Source organism: Poecile atricapillus, chromosome 17 (genome assembly GCF_030490865.1).
Source record: "Poecile atricapillus isolate bPoeAtr1 chromosome 17, bPoeAtr1.hap1, whole genome shotgun sequence".
NCBI lineage: Eukaryota > Metazoa > Chordata > Aves > Passeriformes > Paridae > Poecile > Poecile atricapillus.
Window position 1 is genome coordinate 2,920,463 of NC_081265.1, and position 22,341 is coordinate 2,942,803.

At 37.7% G+C, this 22,341-nt stretch overlaps 1 protein-coding gene across 3 annotated transcripts in view; it reads right to left on the reverse strand.

Moving 5' to 3' along the window:
* The window catches only part of CEP112 (centrosomal protein 112), a 159,611-nt gene that overhangs the window by 120,634 nt on the left and 16,636 nt on the right, over positions 1-22,341 (reverse strand). For all 3 annotated transcript variants that reach the window (XM_058852388.1, XM_058852387.1, XM_058852391.1), the window contains exons 7-12: positions 17,312-17,353; positions 17,096-17,173; positions 5,475-5,561; positions 3,568-3,667; positions 2,291-2,409; positions 1,175-1,318 (exon numbers count right to left, since the gene is read on the reverse strand). In XM_058852388.1, the coding sequence (XP_058708371.1) occupies positions 1,175-1,318; positions 2,291-2,409; positions 3,568-3,667; positions 5,475-5,561; positions 17,096-17,173; positions 17,312-17,353 (570 nt within the window). The remainder of the gene's footprint in view (positions 1-1,174; positions 1,319-2,290; positions 2,410-3,567; positions 3,668-5,474; positions 5,562-17,095; positions 17,174-17,311; positions 17,354-22,341) is intronic.

Genomic DNA, 22,341 nt, shown 5'->3' on the forward strand with positions numbered 1-22,341 from the left:
CTGGGCACAAATCCCTCCTTATCAGCTCTATGGCATTGATGAAATTGTTCAGCCAATTCCACTTGCTAACAGCCCTGGCATTCCTGACAACATGAAACTCTGAACAAGGAAACTCTGAAATATCAACAGAAAAAAATAAAAAAATCAGGAGAGAGAAAGGAGAGAGAAAAAAAGAAAACTAATTTCCAGTGACAGTCTAGTCTTTCATCTTAAGCCCTGCCTTGAACTCTACCTTGTTTAATTATTAAATCAGAAGCTGCTCAGCAAGATCTGTCTAGTTTTGATGGTTCTTAAATTCAATCCTGCTGACAGATTGTGTCCATTTCTCTCTGTATTTACTGTTACCTATGACATGATCCGAATGTTAATTTTTAAATTCAACATTCATTAATAAAGGAATAAATTTTGTTTGACATTGTCTTTTCACTCATTCAATTTTCCTCATACCTCATCCTGATGAAAAGTACAGCATGCATTTTTGATTGTTAATTCTTTTGCTTTTTGCATCATATATATAACAGGCACAAAATCCAGATTATACCTAATTACATGCTTATAATTACTCTAGACAAGAAATGCAATAAATTAGAATAATCAATACTTATTTAAAAATCCTTTTAATGTCATCTTTCATCTAACAGAAGCATTTGCTTAGTCAAAGAGGAGGTGGGTGAGTAAAAAATCATGTTTCTGTGAAAATAGATGTAATATATAAATGGTCTACAGACCTGAAAAGACAAAAATTCTGCTAAATTGAATTAAGGACTGATTCTAAAATATCAGTGTAACATTGATTGAAGGGCTGTACCTTGTTTAATTTTATCTGGGGAATAAAATCCTTGATTGCACTGGCTTCCAGGACAGTGTCTTCTCCTAGAACAACTGCACTGCACTATCAAAAATAAGGATGTATGTGCATAAATAACAGAATCACAGAGTGGTTTGGGTTGAGAGGGACCTTAAAAATCATCTGATTCCAGCCCAAAATCATCTGATTCCAGCCCTAAATCATCTGATTCCAGCTGTGACATGGCAGGGACACCTTCCAGCATCCCAGCTTGCTCCAAGCCCCATCCAACCCAGCCTTGGGCACTCCCAGCCCACCTGAACACACAGAGAATTGCAGTATTTTAAGAGACTCCTGCTGCTGTGACAGGTTTACAGCCAAACCTACAGTTGACTGTGTCTGCTGCAAATACTCCTGCTCCATCTTGGCCAGCCGGGCGTTGGTTTCCTCCAGCAGCTCCTGCATATCTTCCGTGTGCTTCTTCCGGATGTTGAACTTCTCCTTCTCCATCTCAGCCACGGCATCCAGGAGCTGCACCAGGAAAAAAGGCACAGAGTGACAAATGGCATCTACAACTGGCATTGAGAAGTGTTATATTATTATAGCACATCAACAGAATCACTGGAATTCCCAGGTATTCACACTTCTGTCCTCTCTGAAAATATTTTTTCTCTAAAACAAAAAGATTGTGGCTGCCCCTGGATTCCTGGAAGTGCCCAAAGCCAGGTTGGACGGGGCTTGGAGCAGCCTGGGATAGTGGAAGGTGTCTCTGCCCATGGCAGGGGTGGCACTGGATGAGCTTAAGGTCCCTTCCAACCCAAACTGGTCTGGGATTCTATGAAAAAAAACACCTAACACTGGAACCTCAAGATCTTCAGCACAAAGGACAATTTATGATTTGCCTTTAAGAAGGCAAGAATTTATCCCAACTTCATTTCTACATGCAGGGATGCAAAATAATTAAATTGTACAGCAAACTTCATGAAGGGAGGTGGGTTTGTCCTTTCTGTGACCCCCACCCCTCTCCTGAGAGGGGGAAGCAAGACAAAGACTGACAATAATCTGGACAAAGGTGACACTGTCTCACAATAAACGTGCTCTTCCCTCTGCTTTGCTGCTGCCTTGAGTTGAACAATAAATAAAAATACATTGAAGAATTCATGACCCATTGCAAGACTATGAGTTCAAAGGAATCACCGTGACAGCAGGTAGCAGCAGGTTTATCCAGATTAAAATTCCATGTCAGGTCAACCAGAAATAAACACTTCCTTAATACATCCAGAGACTTGCCAGGAGGCCAGATGAACCCCAGGAACAGGGTGACCAGCTGGGTGTAAAAGCATCAGCAAAAAGAGTCTTGATTACTTCAGGAAAAAAAATAAAATCAGCTCAAAAAACATCCCTAAAATGTATTGTGTATATTTATTTTTTTGAGTGACAAAACGTATTATCCCAGATAAACACTGCAGGAGTCTGTCAAAGGAGGGAAGTGCTGTTCATTACCCTTTTCTCCCACTCATTGTTCAAGGAATCATTGCTTTGCTCACACAACTTCTTCAGCTCCACAATCTGCTGCTCTTTGGCTTCTCTCACAACTTGGGACTCACGAACAAGGGTCTGAACTGTTAAAAATGGGAAAAAAAAATAAACAACCATTCAAGACCTTTGGGATTTTTCAGTCTTGGCAATAGATACAATCAGTTTATGTCAGTTTTCCAACTGACCTGGCTTTCTGATGGTTTTTGACTCTTAAATTCTTAATGCATGTGCTGCTTTAATTTGTAGCACTTAGATTCTGTGTCATTACAAGGTGTGGTCTGTTTTCTACTTTGTTTACAGAATATTTCAGAGAGAGTTTTCCTTCCTGAAGGGGTAAATATACATCAGCAAAATTCTGTATAACGTCAAGAAAATAATTATTTTAACCTGATTTCATTAGCATCCTTAGGAGAAAAGGCTCTTGTGAAGGTTGAATGCCCAAGATACCCATGAAGATGAAGTTCCCCAACTTAAGTGATGGCATCACCATTAGTGAAAAAAGCAGGTCCATATTCACATTTTCACTTTGTTTTGAGGATTTTCATTACCTGCAACAGTGTGGCCAACTCCAACTCAACCTGTTCCAGCCAAGAGAAACCACCAGCCCACAGAGAGAAGCCCCAGATCCCTTGTTGGAAAAATTACTTTCCCAAGGAGCAGGAAACAAAATACATGGAACACTCTCCCTTTTTGTAGCTAGATTACCAAACTTCTGTATTATTTTCCAGTGTGGTTTAGTCCATGGTGCAAATGGATTCCAAGGAATTCTGAAGGAAACTAACATTGAGAAACTGCTGACAAGCCGCTCTCAGGGTGAGTTTTGTACTCGTGACACACTCAAGACTACTCATGTTTGAAATCTCCTGCCGCAATAATCTTAAAAATAACCCGTTGTGGTTTGATTAAAATGTACTGAATGTATAAAGAAATGAACTTTGAGCCAGGGATTCAAAAAAAAAATTGAAGTGGCCAAAATATTTCAGTGGCATCAAAGAAACTTTTTTTGGTGACGCTCATAAAACCTGTTTTCAGTGTAATAGATCACAGGCCTCTTGGAACACTTGGGTTGGAACAGCAGAGACAACTGGACAAGAATCTCAGAATCTAAAGGAAAAAATTAAATCAAGTGCTGAAAATGATGAAGAAAGGGATGTCTGCAGAAGAAACACGCAAGCCCACAGCCACAAGAGAATGCAGTACAATAGCACCACACAGAAGACAACCATGAGGATAAAAATCACCTTTTTTCTCCAGTTTTCTTATTGTCTCCTCAGCTTCTTTTTGTTTCTCTAGGTAGGTGGACTTCAGCACATCTATTTCATCATTCTTTCTATCCAAAATCTGCAGAGAAAATTCAGACTATTTTACCATAAGTCCTAAACATTCCAAATTACAACCAGTGCACAAGATGCACCATGGTCTGCAAGAAGTGTTCAGGTCATGCAGGAATAAATGACTGAACCTAAATCATTTTTCCAGCTACAACAACCAAGCCATAAACAAAGGACTGGTTTAGACAAATGTAGGGAAAAGAAGATTAAAAAAGGAGTTTCATGTTTCAAGGTGAGGTTTTTTTGTCCTCTTTTAAACCTGGGCAAACCCAGCATTGCTGTTGTGCTACTGCTGCAAATTGAAAAGATTTTCACACTTATGCTGCCTAATAGTATCTAAAAGTATCTCAAATTCTCAGCAGATTGAAGAAATATTTTAACAAGTTGGTGAGCTTCATTGCAGTCTTTTGTGCTTCACCAATTGAAATTACTCACATGGATCCCAAGGAACAATGGTCTGGAACAGAGCAAGTCTGTGAGGGTAACTACACCCACATTTCTGTACAGGCTGAGTTTGGAAATAAAAAAGCTTGAATATTTGCACACTTTGAGATAGTATTTTAATTTAAACTTCGTGTTTAAGATAAAGATTAAAGTCGGAGAAATTTTATAACAGTGCTCCAAATCTCTTATCAAACAGAAGCTTTCATCTTAAAACAATATTACTCCATCTGCAATAAATGTTTTTTGTCTTTAAAGATTAATACGACACTATTTAACCTTTTCTAAAATATCCAACGTTATTAAATGACTTCAAAAGACGGAATTTTAACATCGGTTAGGAAGGGATGACAACTCAAGGGATGAGAAAGCATTTAAACTATTTCTTATTCTCACAAAGCTGTTTCCTTTAGACTCCCAGCTTTGCTCACTGCTTCTGCTGCGAGGCCTTGAGAACAGATGAGCCAAATGTGCACCTGACCAAATATTAACATCCTCTCAGGGAGGCTTTGATGTGTCACAGAGCTGTGTCAACCAACTTCCTCCAAGGCTGTGACTCAGTCTTTAGGAAACAAAGCAGAGGCTCTGAGTGATGCTGAGTTTACAGCGGATCAGCACGGCCAGGATTGGGATTCCTGCTCCATCCCTGGGATCTGAGCCCTGCCAGGAGCACCTGGCACCTCCCAGGGCTTCACCCCACCTTTAAACCTGGGATTAAAACAACAGCATGGTCTGGGAGGGTATAATCCTGCCAGGAGCGGTGTTATGTGACTCAGGAAAGACAAATCCAGCGTAACCCAGAGAGCTGGTGCCGAGTTAGTGCTGAGAGAATTCAGAGTGCAGAAAATCTAAAAATGCAGCAACATAAATAAAGGGGTGTTTGGCCTCTGCCTCTGCTCTGAGAGTGTCAAAACAGAGACAGGACAGCAAGCACTGCTGCTGGATGAGCCTGAACATATATGATATATCCCTGGCTTTTCCTGCTGTAATATTTTGCATTTTTTCCATTAAAAATTAATTTTGTTCACAGTCTTCTCTAACACAAATGTTTTCTCTCGAACAGAAAAATCCTGAGTTTCTGATTTCCTACACAAGTTGTTATGCTGGTAAAATAGGTTGTCTTGTTCTAACAAACAAACTGCCTTGTATTTTCATCTCCTTTCTGCAAGTGTTTTCCCCTTCCAAAGTATATGTTACCATAAAATATTCTGCATTCCTCTCACTTTATGCCAACTGTTACCTACAATTTGACTTCCACTGAACATTAATTGCAATTGTGAAGAAGTTAAAGAACAACTGATAAATATTTATGATAATCATAGTCTCTATTATTGTTTAATACACTGCTTTTGGAAAACAATACAAACACTTCTTACCTTTTGAACATCAACATCGTGCTTCTGTTGTAATTTCAGTTTTTCTTCATGAAATTTACCTTCTGCTATTTTCATTTTCATTTCCAGCTTTAAAAGCAAAACAGAATAGATGCATAATTTAAATAAAGAATAAATTATACCAATGACCTTTTCAGTCAGTAAATAACTTTTTAGTTATTTATTTATGTCTTTCAGAAGGCAATGGGAAGTCACCAACAAAGAAATCTTATGAAAAAATCTATATTCAGTTTCTCAATATTTTCATAATTTGATACAATTGTTACAAAATATGTCATCCTACAACATTTCTTCAGGAAAATGGATTTGTAGGATGTTTTAGTTGGCAATAAACACAATTGCTACTGCCCAGAACAAGCTATTGTCCTTAATTTAAATAAACAACTAGGAATAAAACTTTCATATTTCTGTTAATATACCAAGTTTGGTAAACTCATTTTCATTTCTTCAGGCAGGTGTTACATTTACACAAAGAATGTCCTTTAGCCCAGATGCAGGTTTGTTTTTGTTTGTTTTCTATTATTCATGGAGCTCACATTATAAACACATTTCCTTTTAAAGGTGACTTATGATGGGATTAAGGATGGGATCACTGAAATACATTTCCTGTTCTGCCTTGTTTGTTCAAAGCTGTACTTGAACCCCTCCAACACAAAAACACATTGCCAATTCTTACTTAAGAGTCTCAGTTTCCATCTTTCAAGTATTTTTGAATCCCTTGCATGTTTTCAGTACGCTGTTAAAAGCTGTCTTCAGGACAGCTATGAGAGGAATTTCACATTTCTCAGGATTTTCTAGAAACCAAAAGTGACACCTTGAGTTCAGACTCAGGCTGTTCCAGTCCTGCATCTATTAACAGTCAGTGTTCAGAAAGCAAAGGCGACTGAAAAGCTTTTTAAATACAGACCCTGGTCCCCCTCACTTCAGAAAGGGAGAACCAAACCCCTCCAGGAGGTGACTCTAAGTGGTCTTTGGCCAACAGAAAACTTTGTGTTTGACTTTTGGGTGTTCTAAAAGGTGCTGAGGTGCCCCCACCCTGAGGCTGGGCACTGCACTCCCGTCACCACCCAGCCACTTCCAGCTCTCACATTTTTATTTAGCTCAGCTCAGAACCTGACTTGTAATATCCCAACTCACAAACCCCAAAGGAATTGACAGCGTTATTCATTCTGCCTTTATTCTCCATGCCCTTGACTAATCAAATTTGCCAATCAAGCATGATTCTTTATCTCACACAGACCAACACTAAACACAGTACAAATTATTCTTTTTTTTATATGACTCATTTGTCTTACAGGTTTGTTGGAAGCTGAAAACATCACAACCTTATCGTGACTTGAAAATGTGAGGTACAAAAATCCAACTCAACGCAAAAACGCTGTGCAGGAAACACAGAAAGCTCCTCAAGAAGTGAAAAGAGAAGGAAGAGCAGAAAATTGTTTCATTTTCTGAACTCATCAATTGATACCCAACAACCATTTATTACACCACAGATAAAGCAATCCATCTCCCAACTGTTTGCACACAGTCTTATGCAAATTAATGGAGGAGGAAAAAAAAAAGTTGACAATTAATCCAAAGAAAATAAATCATATTCTCAGCTGTCAGCCAACTCTTTTATCATCCCAAAATAAGCACCATGATAAAAATGCATCTTCTATTCATGAAATCTATGCATATGTATATATGAAAAGAAATATATGCATATATCACTGCAACAAAGTGACATTAGAGAAGAAAATCTTAGTACCAGGTGATGAATAAGTGTTGATTTAATAAAAAGAGCACAGTAATCCACTTCCAGATAGACAGCTTGTGAACATGCCATAAATAAATATGAAGGTCTTGTAAAAACACAAATACCAGAAACTAAACATGAAAGAGACTCCAATCTACTCGAATTCCATTAAAAGCTTATGAATGACTGAGGTACAGCTACTGCCCTCACACAGCTACTAAATCCACACAAATTACATTTAAAACTCATTAATAATGTCAGAATGTCTTGGCTGATGGAAATGAATCCTCGGTGGTTTGTATCATCTGAGAGCTGGTCTAGGTTTTATCATTCTGTACACTGAAATAATAGAAAAATAAATCAAAATTGAGAATTTCACTTGGATTAAAGATGGACATCTATATTTTCAAGTGCTGGTGATTGTTCTCAGTCACAGGACATTTTCCCCCAGGCTGACAACAGAACTCCCTGTACTTGAAGCTTGTTCCCACTTCTCATGAATCTTCCCCTTAGCACCACCCTTGCACTTGCACCAGTTCCCATCAATTTTAGCTCATTAATTCATTCCACTTCCACCAGAACAGCCACCTCTTAAAATGTCACACTTTTGGGAATGCTTTCCAAAAAGGGGAGTTAATTGCAACCAAACAACTGGCAAAAATGTGTCCAAGGTACAGAAATCAGCCCTTAATGAATGCAACTGCTGTAATAATGAAGATCACTCCTCTGAATATTAGAAATAAAATAATAAAAACAGATGAAAAATCACAAAGACCAACTCCTCATCAGGTGAGGGCTGATAAGGGGACACCTTGAAAAGTACTCAAGGTCCTCAACTTCTATAAACTTAATGAAGTTTCAGCACCCCAGGCACTTTTCTACCCCACCTGTTTCCTCCACAAATTTCCTAATTTTACCTATACGTATAAAGAAATGAGAGAAGTCTCATATTAAAGTGTCTGAAATTCAGTAGTTGATGTGCACATGAAGTTTTCAGCTAGTGTTGAGAGAAAAGCTGTATTTGTACTGGGTAACTGGTAAAAAAAATAAATTAAAATCTGCAACAGCATCTGAATTTTGTAGTGGTCCATAGCTCCAATCCCACATGTAACTTTATCACAACTCCTGGAAGCGTTAATTTGAGCATTTGCTGTAAAAACAATGATATATTGGTTTAAAAATCCTACACTCAATTTCTTGAGTGGAAAACCACTGGAGAAGCCAGAAAACATGAGGACAACACCTCAGCATCCTATGGCAAAGCCTGGAGGAATGGTTTCATTTCCAAATCTGCTTTTTGACCTACCCTCTCTCCGAGGCAGACTCCCAATCTCACCACACACATCAATAAAAAATTGAGTCATGTAAACACGTTTTATGCAGTGATCTCATGAAGGCTGGGGTGGAAGCAAAAGGGCTCAGCTCTCCCCAGCTGGGAGTGAAACGCCTCCCTTCCATTTGAAAGCTGAAGCACATCATTAAATACTAATTTCAATCAAGGAATATCTTTCAAATTAAAGCCACACCAAACCGAGGCGGAGCCTGTCCGCAGATCCCAAATGTCAAATTTCAGCTTGTCCCAATTTCCTGTGGAACCGCTCTAGGTAACTGCATGGGCTGCACTTCAGCTTGACTTTATTTATTAAATATGTATTAAGAAACAAAATAACCTATAGCAGTACCAAAGGCCTTCACAAGTTTTAGAGAAACCAGACAAAAGCGACTTTCCTAAGTCGTTCACTTGGTTAAACGCAATCTACGGCGCTCGTGCTCGTTGGTTTTAATATCTTTTATCACCAGTTAAGAGGCAACAGAGAATATGAAATTTATGGCATGTTACCATTCAGACAAGGGAAAAAAAAAAAGTGTAGATATTTAGCTATAGTTGGGAAGTTTGCAACTATGTATGAAACGCAGCCATTGCTGTTGGCTGAACATCATTCCTTTGGATTTCTGTCATTGTTTATCCTCCTCACAAAGAGAATGAGGCAATTAAACCCTAAGGCCATGTAAACAATACTGATGTCAAACATCTGTGCTGTCCCTGTTATTTAAAGCCATGAAGGGTGGTAGCTGCTTTTATGTGCCTAGTCACACTTTCTTCCTCATTTAAAAAAACAAAACACCACCAAAAGCAGCACATTGTTACCTGAAAATGGGGTTTTGGGGTATCACTGATTCCACAGCACAACCCAGGTGATAGGAAGAGTTAAAAACTGTCAGGCTTAAACTGAGTCTAATTTGCAACTGTCATAAATTTCCAGTGTTGGGGGAAAAGTGATCTCTGCTTTTTTCGTGACAGAGGACAAACATTCACCTTGTCCCCATTCACAGACATTTATTGAAATATTGAAATACCTGGTTTAAAAGCAAATCAATAGGTGGGCTGGCAATATGAACCACTGAACTCCTGCCCACTTGTCTTCATTCCAGGGCTCACCCTCAGGCCAGGGGGGACATCTCAGAGCTTTAATTTCCATCAGATTGGGGGTTTTGGCTATTTGACAAAACAGAACTTGTTGCTTGCCAGGTTTGGTTTTTTGTTGTTTTTTTATTTTCCAGGCCTATGAATATATGGGGGAGGGAGGGAGGAAGAGAGGAAGGGGGAGAAGGATGTAAACAATAAATGAGAACTTCAAAGTAAGAACTAACAATGCAGAACAATGACTTGTATATCTTACAGTACACGACAAAAGTTATTTGTCTTGGTGTTCTGCAGCTGCTAAAAGGAATCACTGCACAGCACACAAAGCTTTGATATTTCCACAGAAGAAAAAGGTTGCTTAAAAAATATCAACAAACAACTCAAACTTTCTACTGAATTGTGCTTACTCAATTTTCACATGCGGGGTTAAAATAATAAATATTGATAATTTATACAGTGTTTTAAACCATACAGGAAGGCCAAGACAGAAGAGACTGGACTTGCAAAACAGTCAAGATTTATTATAAATACAAGCTGACTTCAGACTAAGGTAATTTGGAACAGTGTACTTCACTTCATCATTAACAAGCTGTCTGATCTCATTGTGTAATTTCTGTATCACACTGTGCCCTCAAAAATTTTTAAGATTAGCTTTGAGGTACATTAATACTTTCCACATTTTACAGAAAAGACTCAAAGTATTTAAAAGAAAATCTCTGATGCGAAAAACAGGAAAAAATATATTTCATAATAATACATTTGAAGAGAAGTTTCTGCAGTAAAATGTAAATTTTAATGATATTGGAATTTATCTTCCATTTTCAAACAGAATAGCTGAAAACTTTGAGCTCAGTTTACAGGACGTGGAAAAAATACTGTTCACTTCCCACTTCAGAAAATAAACAAATTTATAATTACATTTTGAAACAGTCCATCATTAACCACTCCAATTACAGCACTGAATATCATCAATAATTTTATCCAATCCAATGACTAAGGTGAAATAAATGTCTTGGACAGTCTGTGTTGCAAAGAGCTCAGGAAACCAGAGATGGACTGAAATAAAAACAGCATCAAACAAGTGGAACAGCCAGAAATTAGAATGTAAAAAGCCCCTTTATAAACATGGCATTTTGCCCAGATTCAAAGGTCCCTCCACAAAAGTCCATGTTTATGGTCTGGACTGGATTATTTGACCTAACAAACATTTATAATTCCCATCACATATCTACCCTTCTTTGTATCTTTGCTCTTTAAAAACATTACAATTGCTACTTCCAGTTGAAATATTTTTACATTTTACTCTTGAATGGGAAACTAGATATCCACTTAATTAAAAAATTATTATGACATTGCCCCATTCTTATAGCCACTAAAAATTAAAGGTTTTGTGCTAAATTAAATCTTACCAGCTTCCCCCATCAAAAAAAAAAATCTGACTTTTTAAATGACACTGAAATTAATACACATTTGCTTGATACAGAAAAATAATTGAATGAACAATTGTTCTTATTCATATGTAAATGCCATTAGGCTCTTTCAAGAGAGAACAATGTATTTTTCATGGATTTCCATGTTGGGGGTGGTGGGAAGAAGGAAAAATGCACCCAAGCTCTGTATCCCAACAACTGTAATAACTGGAAATGGTATTTGTGCTCTCAAGGATGTTTTCTCTGGCCATAATAAACATAACATGGATATTAGCACTACAACACATTGTGTTATTGAACAGCTTGATTTGCAGGGTCCCACTTCCACGTGGAACAAATGTCTGCCCCAGTGGGAGACACCGACATCAGCAAGGACCAAAAAAGTCCAGTATATGTTTAGAAATTCAGAAAGCTTAGCCACAGGAGTATTAAACATAATTTCATAAAAGACAGCTCAAAAATGCAACAAGTTGTATCTTCAGTTGCCAGCACTGAGAATGGAAGCCAGCTGAATCTGTGAGCGTGCAGGAATCACACACATTTCAAAGGCACTGAGTGAAATATGAATATAACAGAGGTACCACTCAAGAATTTCATGGAATTCTGCACAGTGCCCAGTCCAGTGAATGAGTCTGAATACACTGAGTCACCAACACCGACTTTTTCTCCCCAGTGTTATTCCTCTCTTTTTTTATGCTGTATTTTAGCAGCTACTGAACTTTATATTCTCATTTCAAGATCTCCTAAACCAGCCTCTAAAACTACTCCCACCTCCTTTTCACCAGGGCAACATGCAGCAATAACAGTGTACAGCACCTACTTTCTCCAGTCAATATCTTTTTTCCCTTAAAAATCAGAATCTATACATGAAAAAAAAAAAAAAAAAAAAAAAGAAATCAAACTTTCTTCCTCCCTTTTTTTTTTTTTTTAAAAAAGTGAGAGACACTTTGAGGTAGAGATTAATCATGAAGCAAAAGATTAATTCCCAGCTGCTTGGCAACCATCTGGACATTCTACTGGTTAAAACACTAGTTTGAATTGCTAACCTACCCCTTTGATCTTTCTCAATGTCTCCAGCCCATATGTGCAATAATTAAAGACATAGTTCACAAACTATTGCAAAAAAAAAAAAAAAGAAAATAAATAAATAACTGTACATGTACATCTAGATCTCCACAACCAGCCTGACTGGTATCAGGAATTATAAATCAGCAGCCAGTTTATGAAAACATGTCTCATCTTGACATCCACTGTGTGTCTCACACCAGTCTAGCAATAAAATAAGGTTTGGGGTTTATAACATTACATTCTGAGGAGTTATCAAAGCAAGGCAGGATGTGACTTCCTCACAAGGAGCACAACGGACAACTTGCACATGTTTTTGGGAGCAGGACATTAATCAGCCAGGAATTATGTTAGCAGCAGTCAAGATTGCTGTGATTTTAAATATGAACGAACAGATTCCTCCTCAGGACAATTACTCAGTGGTGAGAATCAGTTTACAACTGGATTCTCCATATAAATCACACCCTGCATTCAAAACAGACACGGGGGTCGTGGAGAAAAGGAGAAAATTCAAATTAACCAGAAAATAGTTGCTGTCACTGCCTGGAATATTTTCAAGGGGAAATAAAACAGTGTTTTCAGAAGCAAGTTGTCATAAGAAAAAAAGTTACAGAAAAGCAAAAATCACAAAGAAATTATGTCATATCTGCCTTTTCTTGTCCCTTCATATGGGCCACACTTGCGTGAACAGTAAGCAACACACGTTCTTACATTTTAACAAGAATATTCACCAGAATTAAAAACCTTAACAATATTTACCATTGGAAATCAGCATGATATTCATGAGCAGAAGTATGGCTTGGACAGTCCCCAGTGAACAGGATGACAAAAGGGAACAGCAAAGGAAGAGAAGTGGAAGAATAGCGGGATAATAAGAAAAAAAAAATCCAACACATGAAGCTTCAGTTATTTTTAGACTCAGGTTTTGGGCCCATTCAAATGCTTCCAGAAAGTTCATCAAAACCACTCTCCTCCTGTTATTAAAAAGCACAAACAGCCCCAGCACATATCTGAGGAGGCTCCTTGAGCTGTATCCAGCTCTCCTGATTCCATCCACAGATGTTTATATATCCATCCACCGAGATTTAAACTCTAGAGACACACACAGACACGAGCACACACTTTTAACTCAACATATTACACAAGAGAACAATACTGATGTGTTTTGTTACCATCCTTGGAATATATGAATAAAATGCTTCTTTTCAATGAGGAAAAATATAAAATCTGTGATGTAGCTAAAGGCACAGTAATGTTAATTTTACAGTGGTTTAATTACAAGAGTCCTTGTTTTAGGATATTGTCTCCATATTTGGATTATTTATTGCTTGTATTTGGATGAATTTCATATATTTAAATACTTCACTATAGAACAGGGTAACTAAGAGGAAGCAATCAAACCCAGCAGGACAATGCCCACTGATCACCATCTCCTAATTGCAGGGACTCTTATCTTCAAATATTCTTTCCCTTCTCTTTTCCATGCTAACACCAGCCAGTTTTATTCACCCTCCCTCCTGAGTTTTACAACTTTCTTTCCTCCCTGCATTCTTTCCCCTACATTCTCTATATGGTCCCTCTTGGGGGAAATCCATATCACAGCCCTCATGCAATTTGCTCTGTTTCAAGTTATAATCTCCTGCCAGATAAGTGAGAAGCACAGTAAATCTGCTGCTTTCAACACCTTCCATCCAGAGCCCTTTTAGCCAGACCACGACTTAACCATATCAGCACTGCAGATTTTATCTTCATGGAAATATATCACTAGATCCCAACACTTCCGGTACAATAAAACCATATAAATGGCTTGATGATCTTTATAAACAAAATTTGTGTCAAGCAGTAAAAGGGAGTGCTCATTCCCAAAATAAAAGGAGAAAAACAGAAATAAAGATTGCAAAGATGAAGGTCCTAAATAGCTTTTTAAAAAAGGCTGCATCCTAAAGATAAGACTTCTTGAGTCACAAACCCATAAAACACTCTTCACTTTCCATGTTACTTCTGGTCCTTGATCCATGAAGATGCATTTTCAGGGGAAAAAAAACAACAAATTAGGTCTTTTTCCCATTGTCTGTGTTCTCTGACATCTTACAGCAGCTATCTCACCTCTCCTTTTGCTCTGGTGTGCTCTCTCTTCCTCATTCCCCACCCTAAACTGCTGGAAGTTATCCCACAGGTGTTCTCCTGAAAACCCAGGCACTGCCTTCCCCAGAATTCTTCCTCCTCCTCCTCCCAGCTGCACAACCATTTAGTCTGGGCTGCTTTAGTACACACAAAGCTGGAAAAGCACCAGTGGCTCCAGTGGCCAAAGGCTTTATCACTGGATTCCCAAAAATCAAAACAGAGGAGTGACAGGAGCACAGTGATAAAATCAACAAAAACATTGGAAACGCTCAATGTTCTCAGTTAACCCAGAGAGATGAAGCTTCAAAATTTATTGCATAAAGCATTGAACTTGCCAGTTTGTCTGAAAAATAAATAAATTAAGAGCTGGTACACAACTCAGTATAAATTTATTCTAGGTATAACCTTCAACTGAAAAGTGAAAAGTATTTCCAATATGCCTCTGATTTGTTTAGGCTTCCTTTGTTGAGATAAGATAAATAAATATCTTTGCTTACAAAATAATAAAATAGAAGGAAATTGAGAAAAAAATGCTAATAATAAATAAGACTGACAAAATGAAAAATTAAGAAAGTGAACTTCTTTAAAGAAACACCAAAATGTCTTGAAGTAATATATCAGATAAACCAGTTGTTTGAGAAAGGTTAGAAAAAATCAGTTTATTAACATAGCTGATTTTATTTTCTCATTCCAGAAGAATTCCAAACCTGTATCTTAGCAATGCTACTGAATCTGTTTTTCTGAAAAATCACAAATCAGACTTTTCCTTTCCCCTTCCTCTGCCCCGTGGAGCTCTGGGTGACACAGGGTGGCCAGAGGTGAAGTTCAAAGGGACATTTTCCCTTTTTATCAAGACAGGCCAATCACCCCATCTGTCGTGCTTTGCTGTCCTGCTGAACATGGATTTATTCCTGTTGGGTTGCATCTCCCTTGTTTAAACCCATGATTTTTCAGTAATGACCATTTCCCAGAAGGTTTAATCCATGTCAGAAGTATCTGGGGAAGAGAGATGACTAAAAGCCGCTGCCTGATGACATCGGCGTTCTCGCAGGGCTGTGATGTGGTTATCACTGCTCATGGCCATGTGTTCAGCATTACAGAGTCTAAACAGGTGCAGGAATGCTTTATGAACAAAGGTCTAAAGGTTAAAAGCAAAAAACCCCACAGTTATCCTATTTTATGTTCTCCCCTTGTACTACAAAGAGGTTGAAAACAGTTGAAGGTTCCCCCAGACCTTTTTGTACAGCACCATTTCTCTGCTAATACATTCACGTGCTATAAATGAGAAGGACTTGATTCCTAATTGAGCTTCACAAACAAAATAAGATGAAAACACATTTAAGTTTTCTCGTTAATAGCACACACATGGTGATTGTGAAACGCTGTCTGTAACCTTTCCAGTTCAAACCAGCACCATTAGCAAAAAGTCCTGGATTTTTTACTGTGTGGCTTAGAGGATTTTTCCACTGAACTAACAAAGTATTAACTGGGTATTTTATGTATCTCCTTGGCATGCATTCCTGTTTATTTAATTTGAAAATATTGTTTAAATGACAACATTGTGCTTTCAATTTATTTATTTCTTGGGCTATTTTCACATCTTATGAAACCTTGCCTCATCCTGAGGCACTGGTGGTTTGAACATTGTCAATACAAAAGAAAAGTCAATAGCAAAGCAGAGAAAGTGAAAGGCACGTGGATTCTGCAGCTGCTTGGCTGAGCATTGAGTGAGGCAGCCAGGTAGCACCAGAAAACATTTCATACACATTATTTTATTAACAGCTGAAGGATCTGCTAACCAGTTTTACCCTTCTCTGTATCTCTGCTAAAGATGTTTTCTGAATTGTCATGAAAGTATCTTCAGGACAGTCCCAATCCATGTGTCCTTAAAGACACCAAGGAAATGGAAGAATATTTTCCTCTTTTCCCCCACAACTCAGACATATTTGGGGTACTTTGGATTGTAGGGAACTATGTGCATATGTCTCAATTTTCCAAGAGCATATGGCTGAAATCAGAAATTTTAGATGAGACAAACAGAGCTGAGTGCTGAATTTGGGTTTTTTTGTTGGGTTTTTTTTATTATGATTGGTTGGTTTGGTTTGGGGTTCTATTCCTTGTTTTCCAAATGCCTTTTCCTAACTTTCAGATTCCTTTTCTGCCCATTAATTCACTGTCTTTCAAAAAAAGAAATGTGTTAAATAAAATGAGCAGCTTGTGACAAAATACCTCAGGCAGTCAACCTCCTCAAAGCGTGAAAAAGGTGAAAATGACCACAAAATTTTACTTTTACACATATTCAAAGCAAAAATACATGGTGTGAGAAAATTAGATAGCAAAGCTTGGACAGCAATCTCAGGAATTCACAATGTTAGAAAGAAAGATAGAAAGTAAAACCCCATATGACCAAAAGAGGATTGGAGTTCATTGAGGCAAATACAGAAATAATATAGATCCTATCAGAAATAAAGTCAAAATCTAATTTTAATTAGAAAAAATCAAATTCTAATTTCTAATTTTGAAAGGTATATGGAAAGTAAACAAAATCAAATCACTAAATCAAAGGTTTCACTACTTCTATTAAAAGGTAATTTCAGAAATTCCTAGAATTCAAACTTCTCTCCACTAAAAATTCTTTTAAAGGATCGGTAAATGTGTTCAGAAAGTCTTTTTTTTACTCCCTAAATAACTGGGAAATCCATGAAGTATTTAATGACAAGCCCTGTCACTTCAGCAAATTTCTCTTCCATGCAATTTTCTGCTACAGTAACTTCCTTGTTAATGCCCTTTTTCCAAGGAAAATGCCTTAAAAGAATCCTACCTCTTTCTCCTGCATTCGAAACAGCTCATGGTTTTGCCGAGAGGGGCTGCTCTGTCCAAGGTCAATTTTAGGTGTCTTCTATTGAAGAAAAAGTTCAAAACAGCAAATGAAGTCAAAAACAGTAATTCCAAGTACAATCAATCCCAACCAGCGATTAAAAATAACATAAAATGCTTGTCTGCCCTTCTGAAATACCAAGGGAACAGAAATACCTACCCAAGTCACCCGTTTTTCTCGCAGATATCTGGGGTTTTCTATCTGAAAAACAAGGCAGAGAAAAATCAGCAGGTCAACAATGTCTGATTTAGTCCAAGATATCGTAACTGAACTATACTGAGCACAGGAACTGCATCAATCAAAGAACCACAGATGAGATGACAGCGTACCTTAAATGTTACAGAAATAGGAAATCTTTCTAAAAGAGATCACTTGGTTGGAAATCTACTCAGCAATTTTGATAATGTAAATGGACAAAAAATTGCACTTTTTTCCCTCCCAACTCTTGTGGTTGTAAAAATTCCATCAATGCATATTATAAAAATATTTGGCAGCTACATACATAGGCTTATGCAGAAGATTTCCAACTTTATTGGCTAAATTCTCATTGAAATCAGTGTAAAGCTACAATACATTTACAGATTATATTGACTAAAATCTGGTGCTTTTGAAAAATTACAGTTGGGTGCGTTGAAACAAGAGCCACACATGTAAGTTATAGAGACAAAACATAAGGAAATAATTCATTAATACGGCTACATAATTAAAACAGTTCTCTTAATCACTATTTTTTAAGAACTGGATACAAAGCATTGTTCCCAACCCACTTCCTCTATCAGACAGTTCTATCTTTCTCATTTTCTCAAACGATGAGGGCTCAAACATCACATCACAGAGAAAGCAGAATGCCCAAAAAAAGCTTTCAAGGGTATAATCTTGTAAAATGTGGCAGTGAGATTTGGAATATGAATGAGATGGCAATAGACATTAAAAAAAAGAAAATGTTGTAGGATTAGGTTGATCTACGAAGCATGGCAAATATATCAAATTCTTGCACTTTCTGCAGTAGTATGAAATAAATTTGTGTGTTGAATTTATCAGTGGAAAAGAGGCTTAATCCCTCTGAAATTTCAATTTGATACAGTGTTATTCATTTCCTGTCCCAAAAGGTGATGTAGGATTTCTGTGTGGTGTTGAGTTGTCATATCTCACCCAGAAGTCGTTGCACATACTCACATTTCACACATACATTCAATTTCAATGAATGGCATTATCCAAGTTTTTAATACAGAAGCAGAAAGCATCAGGAAACCAATAATTTAACAATAACCTAATTATTGTCAGGGAGTTTACTAAAACAGACTAAACTTTCTTTCACACAAAGTACCCTGTGTTGGCATCCACGGGCAGCCACCAGGGAATGAAGGAATCCTGGATGCACCCACTGCCACAAAAATGAGGAATTTTGGACACAGAGGAGATTAAGAGGAGAGGAATACAGGAGAGGGCTCAGCCTGGAGCACCAACCACAGGAGATCCAGTGGAGGGGAAGGAAAAGCAAATCAATAGAGAGGGAAAGAAAAGGCACAGAAATTCCAAACTGGAAAACATTTTGGAGGATTTTCTTTGTCCTACACATTTGTACCTGCAACAGGATTTTCTACTTCCATTTTACTGCTATTATGTTCCTTCTCCCACCTCAGTTTGGCCACTTCCCCATCCAGCCCACACTCCTCATCACCCCCAGGGCTGCAGGTGTTTGCCAGAAGCTCAAGGTTCTCCCCAGTTTGGCATCACTGGGAGCAGTGGAAGCCTTCACCAATACCTGGTGGAATCTGGAGAAGGCTGCAGAGCCACATTTCAAAAGCTTAATGATTCCCCAAAGCCCTGTCTCTTGTGCAGAACCACCCTTTACTTTGGCTCTTTTTAAAGCTAAAAATTGTTGTAAATATTTACAATTAATTAAAATCCTTTGTCTGCCCATGACATTCAGCTGTTTGCAGCCTTCACTTCAAAACCAATCTGAAAAGCTTAGGTACATCCTACTTGTTTATGGGAAAGAAGGAAAACGTTTCTCTAATACTTTGTAGGGCCCAAGTCTTGCATTTTTTGATTTTGTAACAGCAGCCATATGTGCTTTGAAGTTAAATGTTCCCACTTTGTTACTTGTTGTGGATTATATCCACTTAAACTGATCTGTAAACATTTAATGCCTCAACATTCATTTTTTTCATGCCGGTCTTCTGCAAAACTTCTTGTTCTCCAAATTAGACCACATTAAAGAGGGAATATCACAATAAAGAATGCCCCAAAAAAGAAAAAAAAAAAGGTCTGTATTTATGAGAAACATGCAAATTTAAAAATAATAAGCAAAAGGTCAAAGACAAGCCAAAATGCATATGTATGAAACTGAATGACTGCCATGAGAAGAGCAGTAAATCACATGCTTTTTTAAGAGTATGAACCAAATAAATGTCATCATGAAAGACATCTTTATTTGAACTAGAACTGAACTCTAATTTGTAAATACCACTTCTTAACAGAAATGGTATTTTGAATGTCTTTGTAGAAAAGATTTTGGATTCTCCTGTTCTATTAGGCAGTCTGACAAGGAATCACGTTTCAATTTGTGTGGAGTGCAATGGTCACCTTCTCCTCCTAAACCAGAGCTGTGAAGCTGTTGGGTGATCAGATCCCCATGAAGAAATCCCCATCACCTAACAGAGATAATCTACTTCATTAAAATATATCTTTTTTCTTAAATTAAAAAAAAGTATTGCAGAAACATACATAAAAATAAAATTCTGAGACTGCATTTCAGGCAGATGAGCAATAATCTGTAACTTCAGTATTTTTAATTTCTATTTATTTAAACAACACTTAAGTCATCAAAGTGAAATATTTATGAGTTATACAATTTTAAAGCTATCAGCAAGTGAAGCACTGACAAAAGTTGAAATGCTTTCCCCCAAAAGCAAGGACAGTGCAGGGAAAGCACAATTTTGAGCTTTAACTACCTCCACAAGTCTCATCCTCATCAATTATATTCCATCCCTTGGGCTGAAAATACTGTCCAGGCTTTCTGTCTGTGCACTGTATCCCAGTCCAGAAACTCCCACCAAAGCTTTGCTCTTTTGCTCAGTAAATACCACAACAATGACAACACTGAAGTCACGGTTCCAAACTACCCCTCCAAAGTCACGTTCCGCTCTTTGGAAGATGTTTATCCAGGGATGGTTATCTCCAATAATGCCCAACTGCAGCCTGTGTCAGTCCACTCACAGAATATTGTAAATATTAAGATTCAGAGAACAAAACCCCCACACTTGCATCTGCAGGCTCATTGTACATTCCCCCCTAAGCTTCATCAAAGACAAAACGGGATTGTTTTCAAAACAAGAATGACAAAAACACACATGAAAGAGTTAAGAACACTAAAGACTTTGAAATGGTAAACAACTAAACTGAACCTTGCCCTAAATTCTTACTTTAATCTACCAAACCCAGCCAGCCAGCGTGTTCCCTACAGAAATAACTGCTGAGTAGCTTCAGGAAATTTGAGTAAGGACATTCTTATCTAACATCATAATTTGTAGGGAAGTTCACTTTAATGCTGCTGCTGCAGTCTTAGTGGAAGGACATTAAAGCACATGAAGGCTGTTTGTCAGCATGGAAGTTGAATTTATTTTTTGAAGTCTCAACACCACTTGGAGTTCACTGTGGGAAAGTTTTTCCAGTACTGCTGCCCTCCAAGGCCACAACATATACAGTAGGTATGTTTATAGTAAGCAGCCAGACTGAGAAACCAAACAAAAGATAATCAAATGGCTTGTGCAAAAATGGTTGAGCTTAACTAGACTGGAAAGACACAGGCAGATGTGAGCCAAGCACACAGAGCAGGCACAGCATCCACTGCTGCTGCAGCCTCCCAGGAATTCCCAGTGCTCCATCCATTTAACCCTGTGTTATAACACTTTCCTCCAATGAAGTAGAACAGAATGCAGCCACCAACCACTGAATTTCTTTGGTCTCAGCCTTCTCAAACTTCTATTAGGCAGCAACATTTCCCAGGACAAATTCTTCTGGGCAAGACTGAGCATCCAGTCAGTCCCACATCACTTGTGGTAAAAGCTAAAGAGTTAATTCTTGTCCTGGCTGAATTCCAGTGATGAAAAATTGTGTTCTCCCTGATTAAAAAGCCCTTTGCTGTTTCCCCAGGGTACAATCTCTTTGTGTGCTTTCTACCTAAAATGATGTGCTGAATTTCTCAGGATGTTTGAAAGAAATGCTTTGTCACACCTAAAATTGGCTACAGTTTGGTGACAAATGAATCTGCATCACAGGCATCATGAAAGACAGAGTGAGAGACAGGCAGGTGAGGCAAGAATCTGCAGGCATTTAATCCACTGCTGTTCCTTTACATAACATTAATTTTTTTATCCAAAAATTATGTTTGCCTACAATCTAAAAAGCTCAGCTAAAGAGAAAAAAAGAAAAGGGAAAAAAAAAGGCCGTTTAATTCCATTATCCAATGAGGTTCTTTTCCAGACACTACACATATCTTCCACAATATTAAATTATTTTTGAGACATAAACAGGAGATGGTCACCTTCCCCTCAGTTATGAAGTGCACTAGAGCTGCAACAATATGCAGAAATTTATTGACAGCTGTTGATGAAATAAGACCACAGAATCACAGAAAAGTCTGGCCTGGAAGGGACCTTAAAGTTCTGATTCCCCTAGCCCAAATTACTTTTATTATATTCTAAGATGGCTGAAGAATGACAAAGAAAGTTCAAAGTACCAACATGACCAAAGATTACTGGTATTTATTTGTCTCAGCTTCTGGCTCTGAAACTTTTCCCCTCAAACAGCCACACAAAAGGATTTCTGCTTTTCTACATTGCAAATGCAGCTTCAAGGCATGAACACCTGACAAAGGACAGTCCCCACATCAGTTTAGATAAGAGACAATACAGGCTGAGAAAAACACATTTTATAATGTATGTAAAACGAGTGTAAATTAGTATTCCATGTATGAAAGGCAAATTTATCACAATCAAAACTCAACTTTTTTTTCAAACATTTACTCATGCCTGATTGGAATCTAAAGAACTTGAATAATAAAATGTTTGATAGGGATAATCAGGAATGCTGCAAGGAAAAGAGGAAAATTCTTTTATTATTCACAAAAAGTAACAATATCAGCAAAGTAACACAACAGATTTCTCCTGTAGAAAATGTTATTA